Source organism: Pygocentrus nattereri, chromosome 28 (genome assembly GCF_015220715.1).
Source record: "Pygocentrus nattereri isolate fPygNat1 chromosome 28, fPygNat1.pri, whole genome shotgun sequence".
NCBI lineage: Eukaryota > Metazoa > Chordata > Actinopteri > Characiformes > Serrasalmidae > Pygocentrus > Pygocentrus nattereri.
Window position 1 is genome coordinate 16561622 of NC_051238.1, and position 22377 is coordinate 16583998.

General features: G+C 39.0%; 1 protein-coding gene across 2 annotated transcripts in view; it reads right to left on the reverse strand.

The window, feature by feature from the left end:
- Window positions 1-22377, reverse strand: part of bcar3 (BCAR3 adaptor protein, NSP family member) — a 133083-nt gene that overhangs the window by 89206 nt on the left and 21500 nt on the right. For both annotated transcript variants that reach the window (XM_017693514.2, XM_037535929.1), the window contains one exon: window positions 13068-13182. In XM_017693514.2, the coding sequence (XP_017549003.1) occupies window positions 13068-13182 (115 nt within the window). The remainder of the gene's footprint in view (window positions 1-13067; window positions 13183-22377) is intronic.

Consider the following 22377-nt stretch of genomic DNA (forward strand, 5'->3'; position numbering starts at 1 on the left):
ATTCCATGATGGACAACATGTGGTTTGACGCAAAATGCATTTTTCATTAAAAATGTCTCTGGTGTTGCCTTTCTTATATGTATCACCAATGAGGATTGGTAACACCCATGACAGCTATGGTGAGATAGAAAAGTGGACGTTTCTGTAGAATGACCTTTCTTCTGTGACATCACTCCAAAGAACACCACATGTTTGATTGAAGAACACCCATGTTTGATTGTTGAAAGTCTCCAGAATGTTCTCTTCACTTTCACTCTAGTTTATTTCACTTGCAAGTTCTCTTTCTGAACATTCTAAGGACAACTGCAAACAAGTCATTAGTAGAGCATTTTAGTTTGGTCTTGTTTTTAGCTGCAGGCATTGCATTTACAAAAGTAACCCCTTCCTAAAAACTTCAGGTTCAACATGGCTTCAAATAACACACTTTTCTTACAGGAAAGCCTACAGTCAGAAAGACAGAACTGACATGCTACATGCAGTAAACACTGTGTGTAAAGAGACAAACCATAAGCAAGCAGTAGGGTGGTCTGTAGTGTATATAGCATGTAAGCTAGCTAGCACAGTAAGCTCAAACCTGAGTAAGTTTTAAAGGAATGTGATCTGTAATTTACTGTATCTTTAGATAGATTAGATGACTTGAGCTACAATTATTACATTTATATTATATTATAATATTATTAAATGTATAATCTTATTAAATGCTAGCTAGCAAATTTGCTATCCAAGCTTTATTTCTTACTGTATTTACTGCATGTAGCATTACGTTGTCTCTATCATATTAAAGGATTTTTTGTAATGAAATGATTTGATCTGTATATAACTTGATGCCGCTCTGAGCTACAGGAGAATGGCATTGCAGTTATGACTGCACATGACAATTAGCCATTCTAACTTTTGTATTTTTTTCCTCAGGCTGATATTTTACAAGTCATGAGTTGCAAAAAAGTCTAATCATGAGTTAGTCAATGTGTGACTCCAAGTCACTAACTCAAGTTTCCATATCCATAGCAATACGTTGCCTTCTATCTTTAAACCTTTGCGTCACAGAAGTACAGCATGGAATCTGTCCGTCATGGCTGGTGTTTTCCAGGAGGAACTAATAGTAGCTCACATAATGAGCATTACTAAGAATCATCTGCTTTACTCATGTTAGCTGTGCTGTCATCAAGGAGGTTCTGAGCCACCATTTACACCTAGTGGCCATGGTGATGGACAGAGCACCTCCAGAACCTATATTTACAGAAGTATTTCATGGCTGATCCAGGGTCAGACTCGACGTAGGTTCTAGTTCCACTCACTGTGTGGCCAAAGGTCATGCAGATCCAGAAACTGAAGAAGTGTGGGCATGCCCGAAGTTCCTCTGCGTGCTGCAAAAATGATGGATGTCAGTGTCAGTGAGCTAAGAGCTGGCATGCTAGCTAGCTGACATTAGTCCAATTCTTCCATGGTCTTGACCAGTACACGGTCATTAGTCAGTGTTTGTGAAGACTAATAGCCCCTGCCCACAGGTGACATTTATCAAACATACAAGCGTCGTAAATTAAGGTGGATGGAATGGCTTCTATGGAAGGGCATTGACTGTTTAACAGCCAAGCTATCGTCAACTGAAAAGGAAACATCCTGGAAGTGCTGGACTTCCAAAAACACTTTGGTCTTTTTTTAAATGGCACATGCAGAGTCGCAAACTCTGGGACAGCAGCCTGTTTATGCTCAGCATCCTGGCATAGAAAGAAATAGGGCTGGAAGTGCCACAGTGAGAGCGCTTTAATTTTTACATACACTGTGACAGCAAAGATGAGAGGAAGTTGCACACCCAAGGAACATCCCAGGCTAAAAAGAGCTGGAGACTAGGGTAAACACCCTGTGTTTTGAGTGACTTTTCTCACAGACAGAGTTTTCTTTGGATCCTCACTGTGTAAATTGTATTGTATTGATCCCAACTAGTAAAGTTGGACAATATGTCAAAAAAACATCACAACACTTGAGGACATTTTCATGATATATTTGTCACAATATATAATTTTTCTGGAGATGGATAAGCTGGAACAGAGACAATGCACCAGTTAAATACTGTAAGTAGTGCCACATTATCCAAACTATTACTAGGACTCACGGAATAGTCACACCACATGGGAGCCCACCACTTGTTCAAGTGCTGTCATAAGCACAATATGCCTAGAAAAATTAAGGTACTTTATTGCAATAGTGGTCATTAGCCCACCCCTAGCGTTTTAACTCTGACGTTTAGTGCTAGGCCTTCGATTCAGGCAAAAACAAGGACATGAACACCTCTACAGTAATGTTTCTAGCATCCCTAAGCTAACATTGGTGCACATAATGTTTGGACCATTTGAAACTAAAAGACATTTGAAGCATTTGCTAAGGTAGTTAGCTTGCTAGTCAGATTGAGCAAGCCAACGTTCTAGCTTGTGCGGATGACTGCAGCATCTCAGATTGTTCACTTCCCCAGATGTGTTCAATATGGTTCCTTCATTTCTGTAATGAAAAATAAAACTCCCACTAGCAGTGAACAGAGAGAACCAGCATGGTGAAATGTGGCAAGAAAACGTGTAAGTGAACAAGTGTCCTAAGGCCTTTAATCCAGCTCCCTGGACTGTGGACCATAAGAGTATTACTGCAGTACATGCGGAGTTTAAATACAAAAAGATGATGATTCTGTTGAATAGAAATGAACAAAAAATTCCAGACGTTGTAAGTTTACAGAAATCAATAGGCCTTTTCTGAAGGTCTCAACTGGTCCTCACTGATTTTGTGTAGTGTAATGATATCACAGAATGTAGACACTTGCAGATGAAGGAAAACAAGCAAATGTTGAAGTCAGAATCCAAAATAGTTGTCAAAACAAGCAGAAGGTCAAAGCACAAAAAATCAGAGATCCAGGGCAAACAAGCCAAAGGCCAATCAAAAACCAGAGTCAGAGAAAACAGGGAAAAACAAGTCATACATGGGAATACACTCGAAAGACCGCTCAGTAGTTTGCAGTAAAAACAATACCTTGCAACCAACTAGTGCTAAAGCCCGAGCTTATATGCTAAACTGAAAAAGTCATGTGACCATAGAAACAGGTGTTACACCTTAGAATTCAGGTGATCTTGAATGCTGATCGTCAGTCAGCTGATCTCCTTGTGTATTCTGGGAAATAAAGTCCGTGTGAGAATCAGGGTTTGTAGGAAGAGCTAGTCATGTGATGTCCCAGAGGATTCTGGGAGATCGAGTCCGTTGTCCTGTTGGTGACATTCGTGACGTAGTTTGTCACATGGCGGGTTAAACAATTAATATAACTAGTAACTTAATGAATAACACACTCATAGTATATCGAATATATATGCAAAATATCAGGAATAACTTGAGTGCCTAATATATGACAAAGAATTTAGTACTAACCAATAACCAAGTACTATATTTTCAAATATACTCATTAAAATGCTTAATTTCCCAAACAAAACTGCTAAATCAATGTACTGCAAATTCTTTCGTTTTTTCGTTACCACGATTCTAACACACACTATGCATGTGCAATTAAACACATCCATCTCTGAACACAGGCTGTGTTGTTGACCTTCCGGCACACTTATCTAGGTCAGAAATGCTTGTGTAGGCAATGTGCAGAGGCAGCCACTTATGCTGACAAATCTGCAATCTGCACTAATAGTAGGGCAGGCAGCATGCCAGCGGCCCCCTTAATGGTACGCTTCACAGGCAGCAGCCTCAGAGGCAGCAGCCTCAGGGACACTTCAGTGTCATTCTGCACTGAGCAAGTTACTGTCACAGTTACAGACATACACAGGGACACAGGAAGGTGGTTTAAGTTTGGGGTGCTGAAATTTTATCTGCATATACATAATGTGGTGACATCATGAAAATGATTTGCCTTATGTAAATTGAGTTTTTTTGATAATTTACATCAAGCATAATGTGCCTCCTATATGACACTGCACCAGTCTCTCAGCCTGGAGCTTGCAGATTGGGGCCCACATGATCTCCCTTATGTTGTCTTTTCGGGCTGAGCTCTTTCTGGGTTACATGGGCTGTCCGTCTACAAGGCACCCGCCAAGGAACCTGGCTCCAGGGTAGATCACGGGAACCCTCTCCTGGTCCCATGTGTCCCTTACTCATGGGGGATCTTGCTACCATGACCTTTGGTGGATTAAGTTGTTTAAGATGATGATGATGACGATGATGATGATGATGTGTCACTTATACAAACCCTGATATTTCTATGCTCTCTTCTTCTGGATGAAAATGAGTTGAGTGGCATCCAATTAGATTGTTGAAGTGTGGTAAGGTTGTATTGCACCCACAGTCACACACTGAGATTAAACACTTCAACAAAAGAGCATATTTAAAGCATGGGAGTATGTTTTTTTATCTTTAAACACCAACCACACAAAACACAGTCTTGCATTAGTTTAATTATCTGATGTTTGAAAAACAATATTAGGCCATTTTGGAGTTCAAATTAGCTGACAATTCTACCTTCACTTTGGTTGTGGACTTTTAATAAAACATCCCCAAAGCAGTAAAAGAAGCATTTTATGAGACAGCAACTATGTGAGACAGCAACTATGTGAGACAGCAATTATGTGAGACAGCAACGACTACACTGTTTGAAAATAAATTAATAAAATATAAAATACATCTTAAATAAGTACAAACAGTTCTTTACTACATTCATATTATATTAAAGTTTCATTAACCAGTCCTGAAATCTGCGGGGCCAGCAGCCCTCTCAGCCACCCTTCATCCCACACCCCTTGCAAAAAGAAACTGTGTTTAGCCTCATTTCAGCCTGAAAGCACAAAGAATGTTAAGAACCTTTGGACCATGAGGATCACTAAGACAACCTGGAGCTGCTAACACACAGGTCTTTACCTGAATTATACACCAAAAAAGATATCCTGGCAAGTGAAATCATCTCAAATCTAGTCAAAATATATTTCTCATTTTGAGAAAAAATTTTTTGAGAAATTTTCTTGAATCAAGCAAAATGATTTACCATTGGTTAAATAAATGGAATCACCTTATAATATTCTTACAATAATCTCCAAATGAGAAATTATTATTATTATAAATTATTAATTAATATAAAATTATTATAGATTTTTCTGCGTTTAAGATGATTACACCTTCCAAAACACATTTTTTATACTATAAAATGAATTTTAAAATTCAGTAGGAGTTTTCCTTGGTTTGAAAAAACAGCCACAGCAACACTGTTGTGTTATTGTTTTGCTATCCGGTGTCAGTGGTTGCCCTTTTGAGATTAGATTCCTCTCAAAGCTTCTTCCTCTTGCTCTTCGGGAGTTTTCCTTGCCACTGTTGCCTCTGGCTTATTCATGGGGGTCCAGACCCAATGGATTTTCTGTAATGCTGCTTTGAGACAGCACCTGTTGTAAAAAGCGCTATATAAATAAACTTTTACTTAAACTTTTAGAATTTGTTTTGGAAGGAAGTTGACTCTCAGACCATGCTGACCTTTGATTGTCCATCCACAGAGACTAAGGAAGCTAGAACCTAGTTCTTTGTTAAACGCAGCTCCTGAAGTACTTTAGTGTGGATAGCGTTAGCATTTCTCACAGGATGCGAGCATAGGTGGAGCATCTTTCAGGATGGGCTGTTAAAGGTGTCGAAGCTAGTTCAGACTGACCTCCTGCTGATGCCTCAAACAGCCATAACCTCTCTCATGCAAAACAATAGGAGTTAGTATCTCTCAAGCATGGGCCAGTGGCTATTGACTTTAGGTATTCATCATGGGTAAACACAAAGAAGACCTTACTGGAAAACTCAAAGTTCTAAACTTTGTCATGCTGTTTTGGCAGATAAGATGAGTCAGTGCAAAGTTATTGTTTTGTTGATCATACTGTATGTAAGGTGTGTTTGTGATATGAAAAATCTTTTCAAAAATCTTTTGAGAGCTCTGATCCAAGACGCAGAACACAACAGGCCATTGAGAGTGTGCCTGTCATTGTAACTATAGCAATGGAGTGGAGGCAGTGTGTAATGCTATGAAACAAGCTTCAACCTGTCAGTGTACTGTGTGTGTGTGTGTGTGTGTGTGTGTGTGTGTGTGTGTGTGAGTGAGTGTGTGTGTGTGTGTGTGTCTCCACATGTTGGTGTAAGACTTAATTACACATAAAGAACATTAGCCCCCAGGCTGTGGTAACTGTGAGTTTTGAGTACCACTGGAGAGGACTTTAAAATCCCCTGGTAAATCAAAACGTGTGCCGGCTCCTCTTTTACACATCTTACACAGCATTACATCCCAACCTTACATATGCAGTGTATGTTTTACCATGTCTGCATATGTAAGGTTGGGATGTAATGGAATACAAGTATAAAAACATGTATATGCAATACATAAAGAATGAACTCTGAATACAGTTATATTGTACATTTTCAGAAGAATAGTGTTAGAATATTTACTTGCTAAAATTAAAAATATATACCAATCAATGTGACGATCACTTTTTAACCCCTGCATTACCAAACTCTGCGAAAGCTTGAGTAGACTGATAAATAAACATGATGGTCAGTGATTAATCTCCGTGTGACTGAGTTCTGCTAAAGCCTGAGTACACTGAAAAATCAACATGATGATTAGTGATTAACTTCAGTGTTACTGAGCTCCCCGTGACCCAAAAGGATAAGCGGATTAGAAAATTTTGTGTGTGTGTGTGTGTGTGTGTTACTGAGCTCTGCTAAAGCCTGAGTAGACTGATAAATCAACGTGATGATCAATTATTAATCTCAGCGTTACTGACCTCATTTGAGGAATGATGGAACTGAACAGTCTCCTCAGTAGTGGACATGTTCACGAGTGATAAGTGTAGCATCATTGATGTACTACACTGTTGTACATGTGTTTCATGGCAAGATTCATGTGACATTAACTGAAAATCACATAGTTACGTACTGTATGGACAAATTGGCAAGATTTCATTATTGGGATATGGCATTATTTGGATAATTGTTTGCTGTGAATCAAGTAAAAATCTCTCATCTTTTTTTTAATATGTATTCTAAACGAATAAGTGAATGTGTGACTGCCAATGCAGGGTTCATACCTCAAGCAGAAGCAAGTCCCTGCATTAGGCTTTCTCTATGTTAACAGGGAACTTGTGTTGTGTTACTGTGATCTTTAGTTCAGCTCGTATCTGCCCTTAATTCCACCACTCCTGCATAATTCTGCTCTCATATCTCTTTCATGCTCTCCAGCTGACTCCTGAAATCCTAGCACAACACCTAATTACACTTTTCTGTGATGAAAACCTCCAAGCAGGATAAGCTGGCGTCAAAGGGAATGCAGACAGCATGTGCGCGCACACACACAAACACACAGGGGAACATGCAGAAATATTGCACTCTGGAGCTGAGCAATGAGGCCAAACATGTTATCACAATATATTTTTCATTATAATTTAATGTCAGTAGCTATCACTAATTAAACTGCTTTTTAGCTCTGAATATTATTGCCAACCCTGAAGAAAACAAAAAGGCTTCTGGTGTAATACAGTACTGTGTAAATGTCAGAAATCACCCTCTGTTTATTTCATTCCCAGCTAAAAGAGCCATTAAGTACAAGTAATTGATTTTTCAGGAGATATATATGATAAGTTATACTTTTTTTAATCCCACAAATGGGGAAATTCCACCTTGGCATTTAACCCATCCACCACATACACACTAATGAATACACACACACTAGGGGGGCAGTGAGCACACTTGCCCGGAGCAGTGGGCAGCCCTATCCTTGGCATCCGGGGAGCAATTGGGGGTTAGGTGTCTTGCTCAAGGACACCTCAGTCATGGGGATTGAACCAGCAACCTTCTGGTCACAGGGCCAGTTCCTTAACCTCCAGCCCACAACTGCCCCAAATAATCGAGTTGCATAAAGGAGAAGTCAGATGAAAATAATGGAAAAACAGTTTCCAAAACTGCAGTTCAAAAATGATTAAATTATTGAAAGATACAGAGAAATTGGGACACTTAACAGCCATGCAAGACCTGGTAGACCAACAAAACTGTCACCATCAGATAAACAGTACTTAAAGCTTTCATCTTTGACTGTGAGGTGAAAATCAAGCTCCACTCTTACATCAGTTCTAAAAAATCCTGAGGTATTTCTGTCCATCCTTAGACTGTGAGAAGACTCAGCACTATGAGTCTGAAAAGGTGGACTGGCTACACCAGAGTCCAGACCTCAACATCACTGAATGTGTTTGGGATTACTAGGATAATGAGAAGACTCCTGAAATGAATGAAAGCTGTAATAAAGGCAAAGGGAGGACACACTACATACAGAAAACAATATATTTATTTAGTTGTTTTCTGTTAAATATGTTTTCTGTTTTTCTGATGCTGAAAACGACTTAATTGCTTTTCTGATTCAAAATTAAATAAAGAAAAGGTGCTCACTGACTTTTGCATAGTATGCAAATTATTTATTATTAATATTTTAAATTATTCACAATTTGCATTTCAATCCACATGCAATGCATTAAAATGCCAGCTTTTTTTCACATCTCTACTACAACCCCAGTTCCAATGAAGTTGGGATGTTGCATAAAACATAAATAAAAACAGAATTTGCAAATCCTTTTCAACTTATATTCAACTGAATACACTAGAAAGACAAGATATTCAAACGGATAAACTTTGTTGTTTTTTGCAAATATTCACTCATTTTGAATTTGATGCCTGCAACACGTTCCAAAGAAGTTGGGACAGGGGCATGTTTCCACTGTGTGTCACGGTTGGCTCCTCCCACTGCTCCATGTGCTCCTTTGTTTTGGTCTTCCATGTGCATTTGTTTTGGTTTAAGTCCTGCCCCCTGTTTGGTTTCTCCGTCCCTGATTGTGTTCTCCTGACCCTCGTTATCCCTGTGTATTTAAGCTCTGTGTTTGCCTCTTGTGTTTGCATCTCTGTGTTGTTTGATGTCTCGGGCTCTGTTTGCTGTGTTAATTCTGGTTTATGTCATGGCTGCCCCCCGATCTATCCGTGTTGGCTCTATGACCCTGGACTGTCTTGACTATGACCCTGGATTTGCCCTTAATAAATCTCGCTTATCTCAGCGTATGCGTCCGCCTCCTCGCTCTGCGTTACACTGTGTTACATCACCTTTCCTTTTAATAACACTCAATAAGTGTTTGGGAACTGAGGACACTAATTGTTGAAGCTTTGTAGGTGGAATTCTTTCCCATTCTTGCTTGATGTACATCTTCAGTTGCTCAACTGTCCGAGGTCTCCGTTGTCATATTTTGCGCTTCATAATGGGCCACCCATTTTCAATGGGAGACAGGTCTGGACTGCAGGCAGGTCAGTCTAGTCCCCGCACTCTTTTACTATGAAGCCACGCTGTTGTAACACGTGCAGAATGTGGCTTGGCATTGTCTTGCTGAAATAAGCAGGACGTCCCTGAAAAAGACGTTGCTTGGATGGCAGCATATGTTGCTCCAAAACCTGCATGTACCTTTCAGCATTAATGGTGCCTTCACAGATATGCAAGTTACCCATGCCATGGGCACTAACACACCCCCACACCATCAGAGATGCTGGCTTTTGAACTTTTTGCTGATAACAATCTGGACAGTCCTTTTCCTCTTTGGCCCGGAGGACACGACGTCCATGATTTCCAAAACCAATTTGAAATGTGGACTCGTCAGACCACAGGACACTTTTCCGCTTTGAGTCAGTCCATCTCAGATGAGCTCAGGCCCAGAGAAGCCGGCGGCGTTTCTGGGTGTTGTTGATATGTGGCTTTCACTTTGCATGGCAGAGTTTTAACTTGCACTTGTAGATGGAGCGACGAACTGTGTTCACTGACAGTGGTTTTCTGAAGTGTTCCTGAGCTCATGTGATAATATCCGTTACAGAATGACATCGGTTTTTAATGCAGTGCTGCCTGAGGGATCGAAGGTCACGGGCATTCAATGTTGGTTTTCTGCCTTGCCACTTACTTGCAGAGATTTCTCCAGATTCTCTGAAACTTTTGATGATATTATGGACTGTAGATGATGAAATGCACGTTGAGAAACATTGTTCTTAAACTGGTGAACTATTCGGTCACGCAGTTGTTCACAAAGTGGTGAACCTCACCCCATCCTTGCTTGTGAATAACTGAGTATTTCAGGGATGCTCCCTTTTTACCCAATCATGGGACTCACCTGTTTCCAATTAACCTGTTCACCTGTGGAATGTTCCAAACAGGTGTTTTTTGAGCATTCTTCAACTTTCCCAGTCTTCCAGTCCAACGTCTTTGGAACGTGTTGCAGGCATCATATTCAAAATGAGTGAATATTTGCAAAAAACAATAAGGTTTCTCCATTTGAACGTTAAATATCTTGTTTTTGTAGTGTATTCAATTGAATATAGGTTGAAAAGGATTTGCAAATCATCGTATTCTGTTTTTATTTATGTTTTACACAATGTCCCAACTTCATTAGAATTGGGGTTGTAAATTAAACACTGATGATGTCATTCAAAGCAGTTTGAAGTGAAAAATCTCCGTTCTAAAGAAACTAGAGTGGCTAACGGTGGTGGTGACAAGATATCTGAAGTGTTTTATGATTCAAAAAGATCCTCACAGAAAGTTATTACATGAAAAAGTAACAAATCCTCTGCCTGATGTCAGACACGTTATGATAGTTTTGAAAAGGTTTTGGTTTAAAACCAAAGTTAAATACAAGGCACATGAGAGTGTTTTAAGACCAAATATTACCCAGCGAAAACCTTTTTCTAGATTCATAACGATTTTATTATCAAAATTCCACACAAAAATGCAAATGTTGCATGTAAGTTCACTGGTTAATTGTGTAGTAAATAAAATGGTTGTGCGCAATGTAGACATCACAATCTCTGGATCCTGTCAGAACCATTGTAAAGAAAATCTGAGCCTTTATGTTTCTCTGCATTATCAGAGAAAAGTTACTATGCAAGTTTATATTTCATTATATCTTAAGTAAGTTTTTCCCAGGAAATGGTACACATTTGTACATATTTGTATCTTTTCATGTCCTAAAATTTTAAAACAAAACACTAAATAAAAGCCTGGATAAGAGAAAGGAATGGGAATGGAAAGTTAAAACAACAATACAATACCCCCAAAAGTATGACCCCAGTAACAGTTCAGTACCTTTTTTTCCTGTTTAGTTGATGGAGAGTGAAAACTGCACCATTTCACACCAAACCACTCTGAATGCTTTCATTTCAACATCACTCAACAACTGAATTTAGCAGAAATGTTGGTGGAATTCTCCTTGAACAGCCAATAAAATAGGAATCAAAAGAATTTGGAGTGGTTTTCTCAAGCTCACAACTATAAACTTTCCCTCTCCACAAGCTAAACACTGAAAATGGCTAGCTAGCTAACTCTGTTAACTGTGCTACTGCTTAGTGCTGTTCTGAGTGAATGGCTAGACTTCCCTCCCTGTCTAGTAAGTATACGTTACATAACAACAGCAAACTGATCAAAGTTCCAACCTCTGCTGCTAATACCAGGAGCTCAAACAGGCATTACTGAGACTGAAATGAAATGTTTGATTTTGATAGTTAGTGTTATCGTCTTCTGACCCAGGCCTACTCTACACAGTCCATCTACATTCCAGTGGTTAGTTTTGTTAAGGAAATTCTTGTTGATGTAGCCCCATAGTCTTCTCCCCCCAAGGGCACCAAGTAAACTGTTGTCTGTTGGTGGGACAGAGCCTGCGGCCTTGTCCCAAATCCATACAGCCACACCGTCTCTACGCTCTAAGTGTGGTTAATGCATCACTTCAGCATAGAGCACTACAGAGACAGTGTGACTGGCAGTCACAGGCTTACCCAACACAAACAAAGGAAGAGAAAGATAGAGATGGATCATGGCGATGGCAGAGACAGAGAAAAGGAGAGAGAGTGACACATCCCAGCTAGAAACAACATGCAGATAGAGATAGAATGCCTGCTTTTGTTTCGTCAGTCTGTGATTTTTGGGCTAAAGTGAATTTGTGTGAGAATAGCTTCATCTGAGAGAGTTTATGGGATTGGAGTGTGTCAGAGAGGGAAAGGAATGAGAGATGTGAGAAAGATTTAATCATAGTTGTTTTTCTCTACTTTTGATTTCCATTGATTGGACCATTCAAAAGTATTCTATAAAATAAAACTCATTTAACTGCAGATAAATATTCAAACTCATTCCAGTTATGTGTCCTGGCAATCACTGAATAAAAAATTGCAAAAAATATTAATGTGACAAGCTATACTTTAATCATTAAGTTAATAAATCATAAAGTTTTGGGATGAAGCACAATTGTATTCAATTTGGACTCAATACCAACAAGGTTTGAGTCTGCACTCCTAACTTTTTTCAAATTGTTTATATGTTAATTCAAATAAAAGGCAAATAGGATTTTTTCTTCTGCAAAACAGTACTGAATGGACATTCCTCAAATTTAAATTAGGATAACCTATGATAAATTATCTTCTCTTCTAGTTAGAAAGTGGTATTAACAGAAAGTTTATAATCTGCACTTTCAGCAGACGTTCTCCCCTTGTTTCAATGAGTTATGAGCAAGAATCAAATCCTATGAAATTACAGGCTGGCTGTGTTACCACTTGCAATAACTATGACTTCAAATGGTAAAGCCCTTCATCTTTAAGGCAGGGGTCACCAATCTTGTCCTCCAAGATTGTCCACCACAAGCCAATGGCTTGCATTCCAGTCAAGCAGAAGCACACATGGTTCCACTTGTTGAAGGGCCCATAACTTACAAAAAAAAATGTTTCTCACTTTATTTAAATAAAACAGTTTGATGTAGTATATAAGCACTGTTAAAGTTAAAAACATACACAGTCCATATATGAAAACTGAGCCATACAGACAGACCACATCACAGAATACAGTCCCATTTATCTGCCTATTCAGCCTATAGCAGTTTAGCTCCACCCATTCACACTGAAATTATATGAAGCATTTCAGCCATAACTGATTTTTGAATGAGGCACAATACAGGACAGCCAATCGGAAACGGAGTCTTAAAGATACAGTAACAAAAACAGGGCAGGACACTGACCTCGCTTGGTCTCCCTCTCACACAGAACCTGGATACTGGAGAGGATGTGGATGCGATGGAGTCGACTATGAACCCCTAAACCCAACAGATCTATCTCTGTCAGGTGCAACAGATCCTGCAGAACGAGAGAGAGAGAAAGGTGGGGGGTTTGATTAATGCCTTTGTGCTTACTCATTGTTTCTCAGAACTCTACTTGGCCCCATGCACAGATTACACAGATTACAACCCTCTCACACACAAAAACACAACACACACTCCTGTTGCTAAATCATGTGGTTTAAGCTGGTAGTCTGTTATTACTGGCCTGTGGCCTGCCTCTCTGACCTTGTTTCAGTTCAACAACAGTGCATTCTTATTGCCTGAGATAGAAAAAAAAAACAAGCAAAAAAACTTTGCTGCTTTGTTTTAAGGAGCGTTCCAGCTTTCATTGTTCCCTGACCAGACAAAACAAGAGGAATTTAATTGTAGGTGGTGAGTTATTTTCTGCTGTTTAGCATTTACTGACTGCATGCCTCAGTACTCATGCATTTACACATATTCACACAGACACATGCTGTTGTTTGGATCCTGCAGCTGTGCATTGTAATTGAACTGGGTCATTTAGCCTTTTTGTTTGGTTTAAAGAGACAGTTCATTGAAGTCTAATGGAGTCGACCAGCCATGTTTAGTGTCTCAAATATGTGTCTCAAGTCTACTTGATTTTTTAGTGTCTGATAGCTAGCATATGACATATTGCATTATATAAAGGTAACACTTTACTGACTGGTAGTGTTCATTTGATTTATAGAGCAATACATGTATAAAAAGCAGCTTTTTTCTAGATTTTTGCGCAATTTAATACTCGCCAGTACCCCTTGCTCAATAGGTCTCCCCCAGAGCTACCAAGTTGGGAGGGGAAAGCTAGTGCATGTGTCCTCTGAGCCATGTGAAGCCCACTACTGCATCTTTTCACATTGCTGCTAATGTAATGTCAATGGGCAGCTTAACACATTTGGAGGCAAGCTCTAACTGCCAATTCTGTTATGTTAGCTAACACGCACCTGCATTACCATTACCATTACCATCATGCTAAGGGAACCCACCCAGAGAGAGCAAGGCCTATTATGCTCTCTTGGCCTCTTGGCCATGGATAGCTGTGAAACCACTGGGGATAAAATCTTCTAATGACAGGGCCACCACTTAAATGACTGCACCACTTGGAAGACATGAAGACAGCTTCATATAAATCCAGGTCCAGGCCCCAAGTGGGCAGGCCAAGGGCAGCATTTGCAAGGAAGAGCAAGATTCAAGACTTATAAGTGGAACTTATCCTCCTTTAGCAACATCAGATAGCAAAATAATAATACAACAAGTGCAATATAAACAAAGATATCAGAATGAATATGGCATAAAGAAAAGAAAGCCTGTCATTGGACTGAAGTATTTAAATTTACTGAAGATAACCAATGACTACTGTTAGAAGCCTTGAAAATGCGAAATACATCTTTGAAAACCAATGAACACAGTTAGAAGTGTGTGATAAAAACGAGAAAATCAGAAATCCATTAAAAAGCTCAAGATAACATATGAGTGTAAATACCTGAAGAATTCAGTATAGACTGAGGTGAATGAGATTGAAATTTCTAGTATTGCTAGTCCACACATGCACCATTGTCATCAGGGCAGTGAGTGTGGCACATAACACCTACAGAAGCCCACATAAACATATAAGGCTTATTCCGTTATGGATCAGCTGTCATAAAGGTTGCTTTTGCCAACTTTGATGTCATGTTGACTTAGTACTTATGTCAAGTGACATTAATTTGGGGTGAAATCACAACATGTTATAACAACTGACTTTGTAGCTCAGTGTATTTTTGGTATGTCAGATGGACATAATGCTGATTCTGATGATGTGATTTTGCAAAGTCAGGATTGTCATGTTAGCTACATTAGTCTCAATCAGAGCAGAACGAACTTCTGATGCCAGCTAACCAACAGCATCTGCTAACCTGAAATAGCACTTTGAGATTTTAAATTTCAAACTGGCCCTCGCTTAAGACTTCATAAGCACGTTTAGTTCCTTATGACCGACACATTAAGGCACATATTCTGTGTGAAATCTCTCACTCTTGCTGCAGTGTTGTCTTTGCTGGTGTTGTTGCAGTGTAATGGCGCAGTGAGGTGTATTCACTGTTGGTCTAATGCTGGAGAAACAAATGTATGCTGCATTAAGCTCTTTGTGTGTCTTATCTCAGAAGCACCATGAGGCCCATCACCCAGATGAATCTCTCCTATCAACAACTATTCTCCCACTCTAGCCTTTCATCCTGCTCTGTTTTTGCAGAGAAAGAGAAGAAGGGTGGGAGAGGCAGAGAGAGAGAGAGAGAGATAGACAGACAGCAGGGCCAGATGGAAAGTGTCCTATGCTGGTATGGGCCCATTGTGCATCTGCCCTGATTTCTTGCTCTCTTTCACGACCACAGCTGAATCTAACAAGCCATGACAAAAAAACAGCCTCAATCTGACACGCACCATCACACGGTTTCTGTTCATGTGTGGTCCCACATCAACCCGGACACTTAAAAAATGGTGAAGAATTATTCAGCTTGTGCTGGCATATGAAAACATCTTGCTGTATTCCTTCTAGCAGCTTGCTTCTTGATTACTGTTAGTGCTTCTGTGACTCACCGAGGTTCCAGGCCCGTAAGAACAGCATCTCTTTGTGTTCCTTACTTGTGTATTACAGTAAAAGGCATGTGTGAGGTGGCTTTTTGCATGGTCAAATGTGAAAGAACCCAACCATTGCCCGTGTTAGTTGTTATTGGTTGGAGTAGAAATCATGCATGCAGGCCTGTTTCATTGACGGCCATTGAGCCACAGCCTCATCATACACAGTCTACCCACAAACAGGCCTCTTTAGATGCCACAACCCAAACAAGACATCATCAATACATCAATTTACAGCCATTGTTTTCACTTTGTTATCCAGAAGCTCCTGGGACCTTTTCCCCCTCATTAATCTTATGTGGTCTTCTCTCTCTCTTCTCTTAGCTGCATAGCCATCTACTAAATCTGAATGCAGTAGCGGCACACAGCTAGTATGCATTTAATTTGCCGTTCATTATATGACCACATTAGGGTAAAAAAAGTGAGACTTTTTTGCTTTGTCCTGGCCTGGTTTCTGCAGTAATGGATCAGTAATGGGCATTTCATTAGCTCTTCACTTCCTGCAGGCTCTGCTTTGCGACACTGTGGTAGCATTACAGAGGCGATAAGAAGAGTGTAATTCAGCCTGGCTGTCAGCTAGAGTTTAATATATGGCAGCATGAGATTAAAACCAACACCGCAGTAATCCTACAGAGATCCTCCAGCTAAAACAAATTAACCATCGCTTCATCTGTTGTAAACATGCTAACTCATCCCTCAGCGGTGCCACAGTAGTCTCTATATTGTCATTTTCCAGTATAAAGACTAGGAAAGCCCCTTCTCTAACTTAAAAGTAGGAGGAGCTTTAGAAAAACTATAACTGCTTTGGGGCAGATTTTTGTGAGCTGTTTTGAAATTTAGTTGGTGAATGCAGAAGGAATTGAGATACCTAATGCTACAGTTAGGAAGTTATTCTTTATTTTGTTTTTTGCAGCCGTATAGTCTGTATTCAAATCATCACTACATTAGAGAGAATAGAGAGAGAATGACTTGTCAGATGAATAAGACACCAAGCTAAAGTTAACAAACTTGCTAGAAAAACTAGCGTACGTTGTGTTTTGGATCTAGGAATGCTGGTCAACCAGCATGACCATGCTGGGTGACAAGCTAAACCAGCACCAGACCAGCATAAACCACCTTAGACCAACATGGAATTGGTCTGTGCTAATCTTTTAGCATGGAAGGTAGTGGCATGGCTGTCTAGATTCCTCAGCTTGGCTTCTATTCACTGAATGATATGGTAAATAAATGTGTCTCTGGCATGCATGTTGTGCTGGATAAAGATAGAATCACTGTATTTTTTTGAAGGGTTACACTAATGCTGGTTGTATTTATTATTAGTATAAATATCAGTGGCTAGGCTAGCAGTCAGCATTGGTTAATACTACAGGGTTTGGTTAAAGGATGTCTTTGTGTAATGCATGCTGGGTAATATAGTCAGAGAACACTGATGAACAAAATAAATAAAATGAAATAAAACTGTGTCATTCAGTCAAACTGATGATGGTAAGGCATATAATGCTGTAATACAGAATGATAAAATATAACAAATTATTGACAGGCTTTTATTAAATAGGCAGTGAAACTGCATATTACTTCGATTTCAAAGTGACAAATCTTCACATTTTTTTCCCAAGCCAAGACATGTTTGCTATCTGAACTTCTCTTCTTTAGTTTTGCGCCGGAGGCTAATTATGTAGCTAGCAAGTAATAGAATCTTATAGCCCCAGGCTAGAATAATGAAACTTGCATGCCTAATCATCACACACATGCCTCAGGCTGTTTTCTAACACTGTATGACACTCTGTGACCAAACATATCTTGCCTGAATAACTACTGAATTTGCTTCAAATCAGCGCATTAAAATGTTTTATTTTTGTGTTGGGCAAGAGGGCCGGCTAGGTTGTAAAGAGGATAATTGTGGTGAGGACAGAGACACGCATCTTCTAAATGTTAGTCAGGGAGTTTACTGTAAATCGTTAAGATGAGCAAATGTCTTTATGAGGTCACTGCCCACCAGCCACCTGGGCCTCAGTGTGACTGTGTGTGCGCAGGTGTATATGTGTGTGTTGCTTATTAAAAACGAAGCAGGTGGTGGAGGCCAGGTGTTAGCGACTAATACCTGGTACAAAAAAAAAAAACGTTTCATGCTCTGAAAAGAAAGCAATACATTGTAAAAAATATTCAGTGAACCCTTCAGGGAACCTCAACTAGATTATAGTGCATTGTTATATACATTGAAAAAAAGATGCATTTGACTTTACTTGAATCTTTATATTGTTTGCACATTACAAGTATTATAGCCAAAAGTGAGCAAAGTAAAGACAATGATGTGTCCACATTGCATATTGTTGCTCTTGGAACACAAGCTTGCATCTTTATTTCTATCTTTTTCATTTTTTGACAGAATTTGAAAATGACAGCTTCACTTTACATTGTGTAAAAATTACATGATGAATGGACCAATAGAAATGCAATATTTACAACATTTACAGTAACTTACATTGAAAATAATGTTTTTTCCTTCTCCTGAAAAGTTACCATTTTGAAGATATGTTTGCTGTCATATCAAAATGTCATTCTGATCTATAAAAGTCAACTCTCCATTACACTTTGTGAACAGTTCATGATGCATAACCCTATAAAAATAGTCCAAAATTACTTAAATGGTGTAAATTAATTAAAAGAATCGTGTTACATTAACATACATTAAAGACAAAGCTGCACTATATATCATTTTTTGTTATAAGAAGTTGAAAAAGGTAGTGTTACTGAGTCAGGACAAAAAAAACCCACTAAAATATAGTGTGCGTGCACTGCTGAGTCACCATGTAATGATGATAATAGTAGATAATTCACTTATAACACAAGTTTTAAATTGAGTACTCTTAGAATTCTCTTTAAATGTGCTTGCAATCACCAGATTCATCTACATGGGGAAGGGGTCCAAAGCACAGCCAATGTTACAATGTTATGCACATTGCATGCAGTTACACATTTCCACCAGAGAGGTTTCCAAGTCTCCAAATCTTATATAGCTTTAAGATTTTTTTTGGTTATCATTTTGGAGGCTTTGTTTTGACAGCCAATAAATGTTATATGTGCAAATGTTCACTCCCAAAAACTGAAACTTTTAATGGTCTTAGGGATAAATCAGTCAGTTTAGTATAGTAAATGTCAACTAAGTTGATTTACCTTTGATTTCTTTTAACATTGAAATCTTGTGGGCAAAATTATAGGCAACCTTTTACAAAAAGAAGACTGAGTAAACACATTGCCAAGCCAGTTTGTGTTTAATGTGAGATCAAATATTCTCCAAAGAATTTAAATCAGGACTCTGATCAAGCCAAAACCATTAGGGGGTTCTCTCCCCTCCCCTTTCTCCCCTTGTTGCACACTAGCAGCTCAACAGTGTAATAATATTTTGCTTCATTTATATTGATTAAAACTTTCCTAGTCATTCTGAGGGTGGAATGGCCACTTGCAAGCCTGCAAAAAGAGACTATCACTTTGTCTAGAGTGGAAGCTGAAAGTTTCTGAGTTTCTGAAAAAGATGAGTTTCTGAAACAACATTGGCACAATCCTTTGCTAAGGCTCACAAGTAGAGGTGAAATAATGCTTGTCTTGACTGCACTCAGTGAATTACCACACCACAGACACTACTGGAAAGACATTACCTCTCCTGCTAAAATTAGCTCCTGAATTAGAGAGAGTGAGAGAGAGGAGCCAGCAGCCTCGGGCAAGTTCAGTCTTTCAGCATCACCCAGAGCAACTCAAACTGCTTCCTTCTTTCTCTTCCTCAACACTTAACACAGTCCTGACAGGAAAAGGCAGCTGTACTGATGGGTCAAGTGCCTTTTTGGAGCACTGAGTGCTTTTTATAGTCTGCAGCTACAGCACAGTCACTACAAATTCCTGAGCAATATGATTTCTCTCATATTGATGAAATAGCACTTATCTGTTCACCCTAAATCTTCTTCCTGCACCCAAACATGAGCCTCCCCTCTAACTTTAAGCGCTGATGTTGCCAAGACAAACAAACTCATTGAACTTGAACAGCATGCTACTCATGCCTTTGTCTCACCATCAGCTGGGTAGAATAACCCCTTAACAGAGTGAATGCCAGAAGGGGTATCAGCGGCTGCCAGGAATAGGAGTGGAGCGGTAGAGGGGCAGAGAGGGGTGTGTGTATGTATGCGTGTGTTCACTCTGCCCACCAAAAGTTTGGGGACACCTCATGTTCTTTCAAAATTAAAATTTTTTGCCGGTGCTCTTCAGTTATTACAAGAATACTTGCAAATGTTCTGTACATTTTCAACAGTTTTACTTAAGATTTACTTTGAACATATTTTGTAGCACTCATCTAAGTGTCTTCTTTGGTATGAATACTGATTTGGCAGTTTTCTTTTCCAAATCATTGTTCAAAACATTATGGAACTCTTTTGCCCCCAAAGGTGTTTAAAAGGGGAATTCCACTGATTTCTCAAAATATGATACAATTATGTATACATTTTTAAAAATCAGTGGAATTCCTTTTTAAATACCTGAAAGGTTTGGGTGCTAATGAGCTGCAAGCTGTCCAAGAATATTTGTGAATTTTTTAGTTAATCAGTTTGAAAAATTTGGTATCCACAAACCTCTGACAGGCACTGTATCTCATATGAAGAGATGAGGCTGGCCAGCTCTGACCTGCGTGTGTGTGTCTGCTACTGTTTACGATCCCTGGACAGCACCATCATCCCAGTAAAGCATTTTAACTGGGATAGAGAGAACTGAAAGCATTCTCTCTAGTAAACGTATTCCATATTTTAGGAGTGTAACTATGCATATGTACTGGGGATTTAGCTACAAAATACATTTTCATCTCAGAAATAAAGAAATGCCAAGATGGGATTTACTTTTTTGTCAAAGAGTGCAGCACCTGTGAAAATGCAACCCCATTTCAAAACAGTTGGGACGCTGTGTAAAATATAAGTAAAAACAAAATGCAATGATGTTAAACCCTATATTTAATTGAACCTAGTACAAAGACATCATAACAATTATTGATACTGTGAAATATTATTGTTTTTTTTTTTTTAAATATATGTCCATTTGGAATTTGATGACAACCACATGTTCCAAAAAAAGTTGGGACGGGGGCAACAAAAAGCTGGTATAATTGTGTAGTTCTAAAAAAAATGGTGGTTAATTGGCGACATGTCAGTAATGTGACTGGATATAAAAACTTCCCAAAGAGGCTGAGTCTTTCAGAAGTAAACATGGGGAGGGGTCTACCACTCTGTGAAAGACTGCATGATCAAATTAAAAATAACATTTCTCAACATTTTTCATCATCTATGGTACATAACGTTAAAAGATTCAGAGAATTTGTTGAAATCTCTGTATGCAAGGGACAAGGCCAAAAACCAGCATTTGCTGGCCATAATTTTTGAGACCTCGGGCGGCACTGCATTAAAAACAGACATGATTCTGTAGTGGAAATCACTGCATGGGCTCACAAACACTTCTGCAAACCACTGTCTGTGAACATAATTCATCACTGCATCCACAAATGCCAGTTAAAACTCTACAATGCAAAAAAAGAAACTTCAAATAAACAGGACCCAGGAACATCACTGCCTTCTCTGTGCCTGAGCTCATTTAAAATGGACTGAGGGGAAGTGGAAAAGTGTCCTGTGCTCTGAAAAATGATCACTTGAAATTCTTTTTGGAAATCATAGATGCTGTGTCTAAAGCAGGCTAAAGATCAATCAGCTTGTTATCAGTGCCCAGTTCAAAAGCCAGTATTCATAATGGTATAGGGGTGCATTAGTGCTCATGGCATGGGTGATGGGCACATCTCTGAAGGCACCATTAATGCTGAATGACATATACATGTTTTCATTACGAAATGAAAAATATGTCAAAGGCGACCCGAACTGTTGAACGGCTGAAAACTATAGTAATTGGTCTTCTCAGTTCCCAAAAGCTTACAGTGTTGTTAAAGGAAGAGGTGATGCAGCACAATGGTAAATATGACCCCATCCCAACTTTTTTGGTACATGTGGTTCATATAACATTCAAAATTGGCATATATTTTTCAAAAAACAAGAAAACTTCAACTTGTTTGATATGTTGTCTTTGTAGTATTTTCCTTTAAATTTTTATCCAACTATATCACTGCATTGTATTTGTATTTGTATTTTCATTCTGCTCAGCATCCCAACTTGTATAGTTCACATAATTTAGTTGCCTTACTGTTCCTTGTTACTGTTTGTCTTTGTGGAACGCTCAACATTCTGATACTGAGTTATATAATACATAAATCTTATATTTATGCCTCTTAATCCACTATAGATGATATTCACTCTGTAGCCAAATAAATTGGACACCCCTCTTAAGTCACCATCATGCAAATATGCAAACAACACCTTAGCAATCATGAGGTATACCACGTTAACACACTAGCAACACCTTAGAAGCCACCATACAACCCCCAGGCAACACCCTAACAACAAATTGGAACACCACTGTAACCTTAGACCATAACAGCATCGTAGCAGCTACCTGGAAATACAACATAAATTCAATTAAAGTATCAAAAACAGTGTTCTACCTTGTGACCACTGTATCACATCTG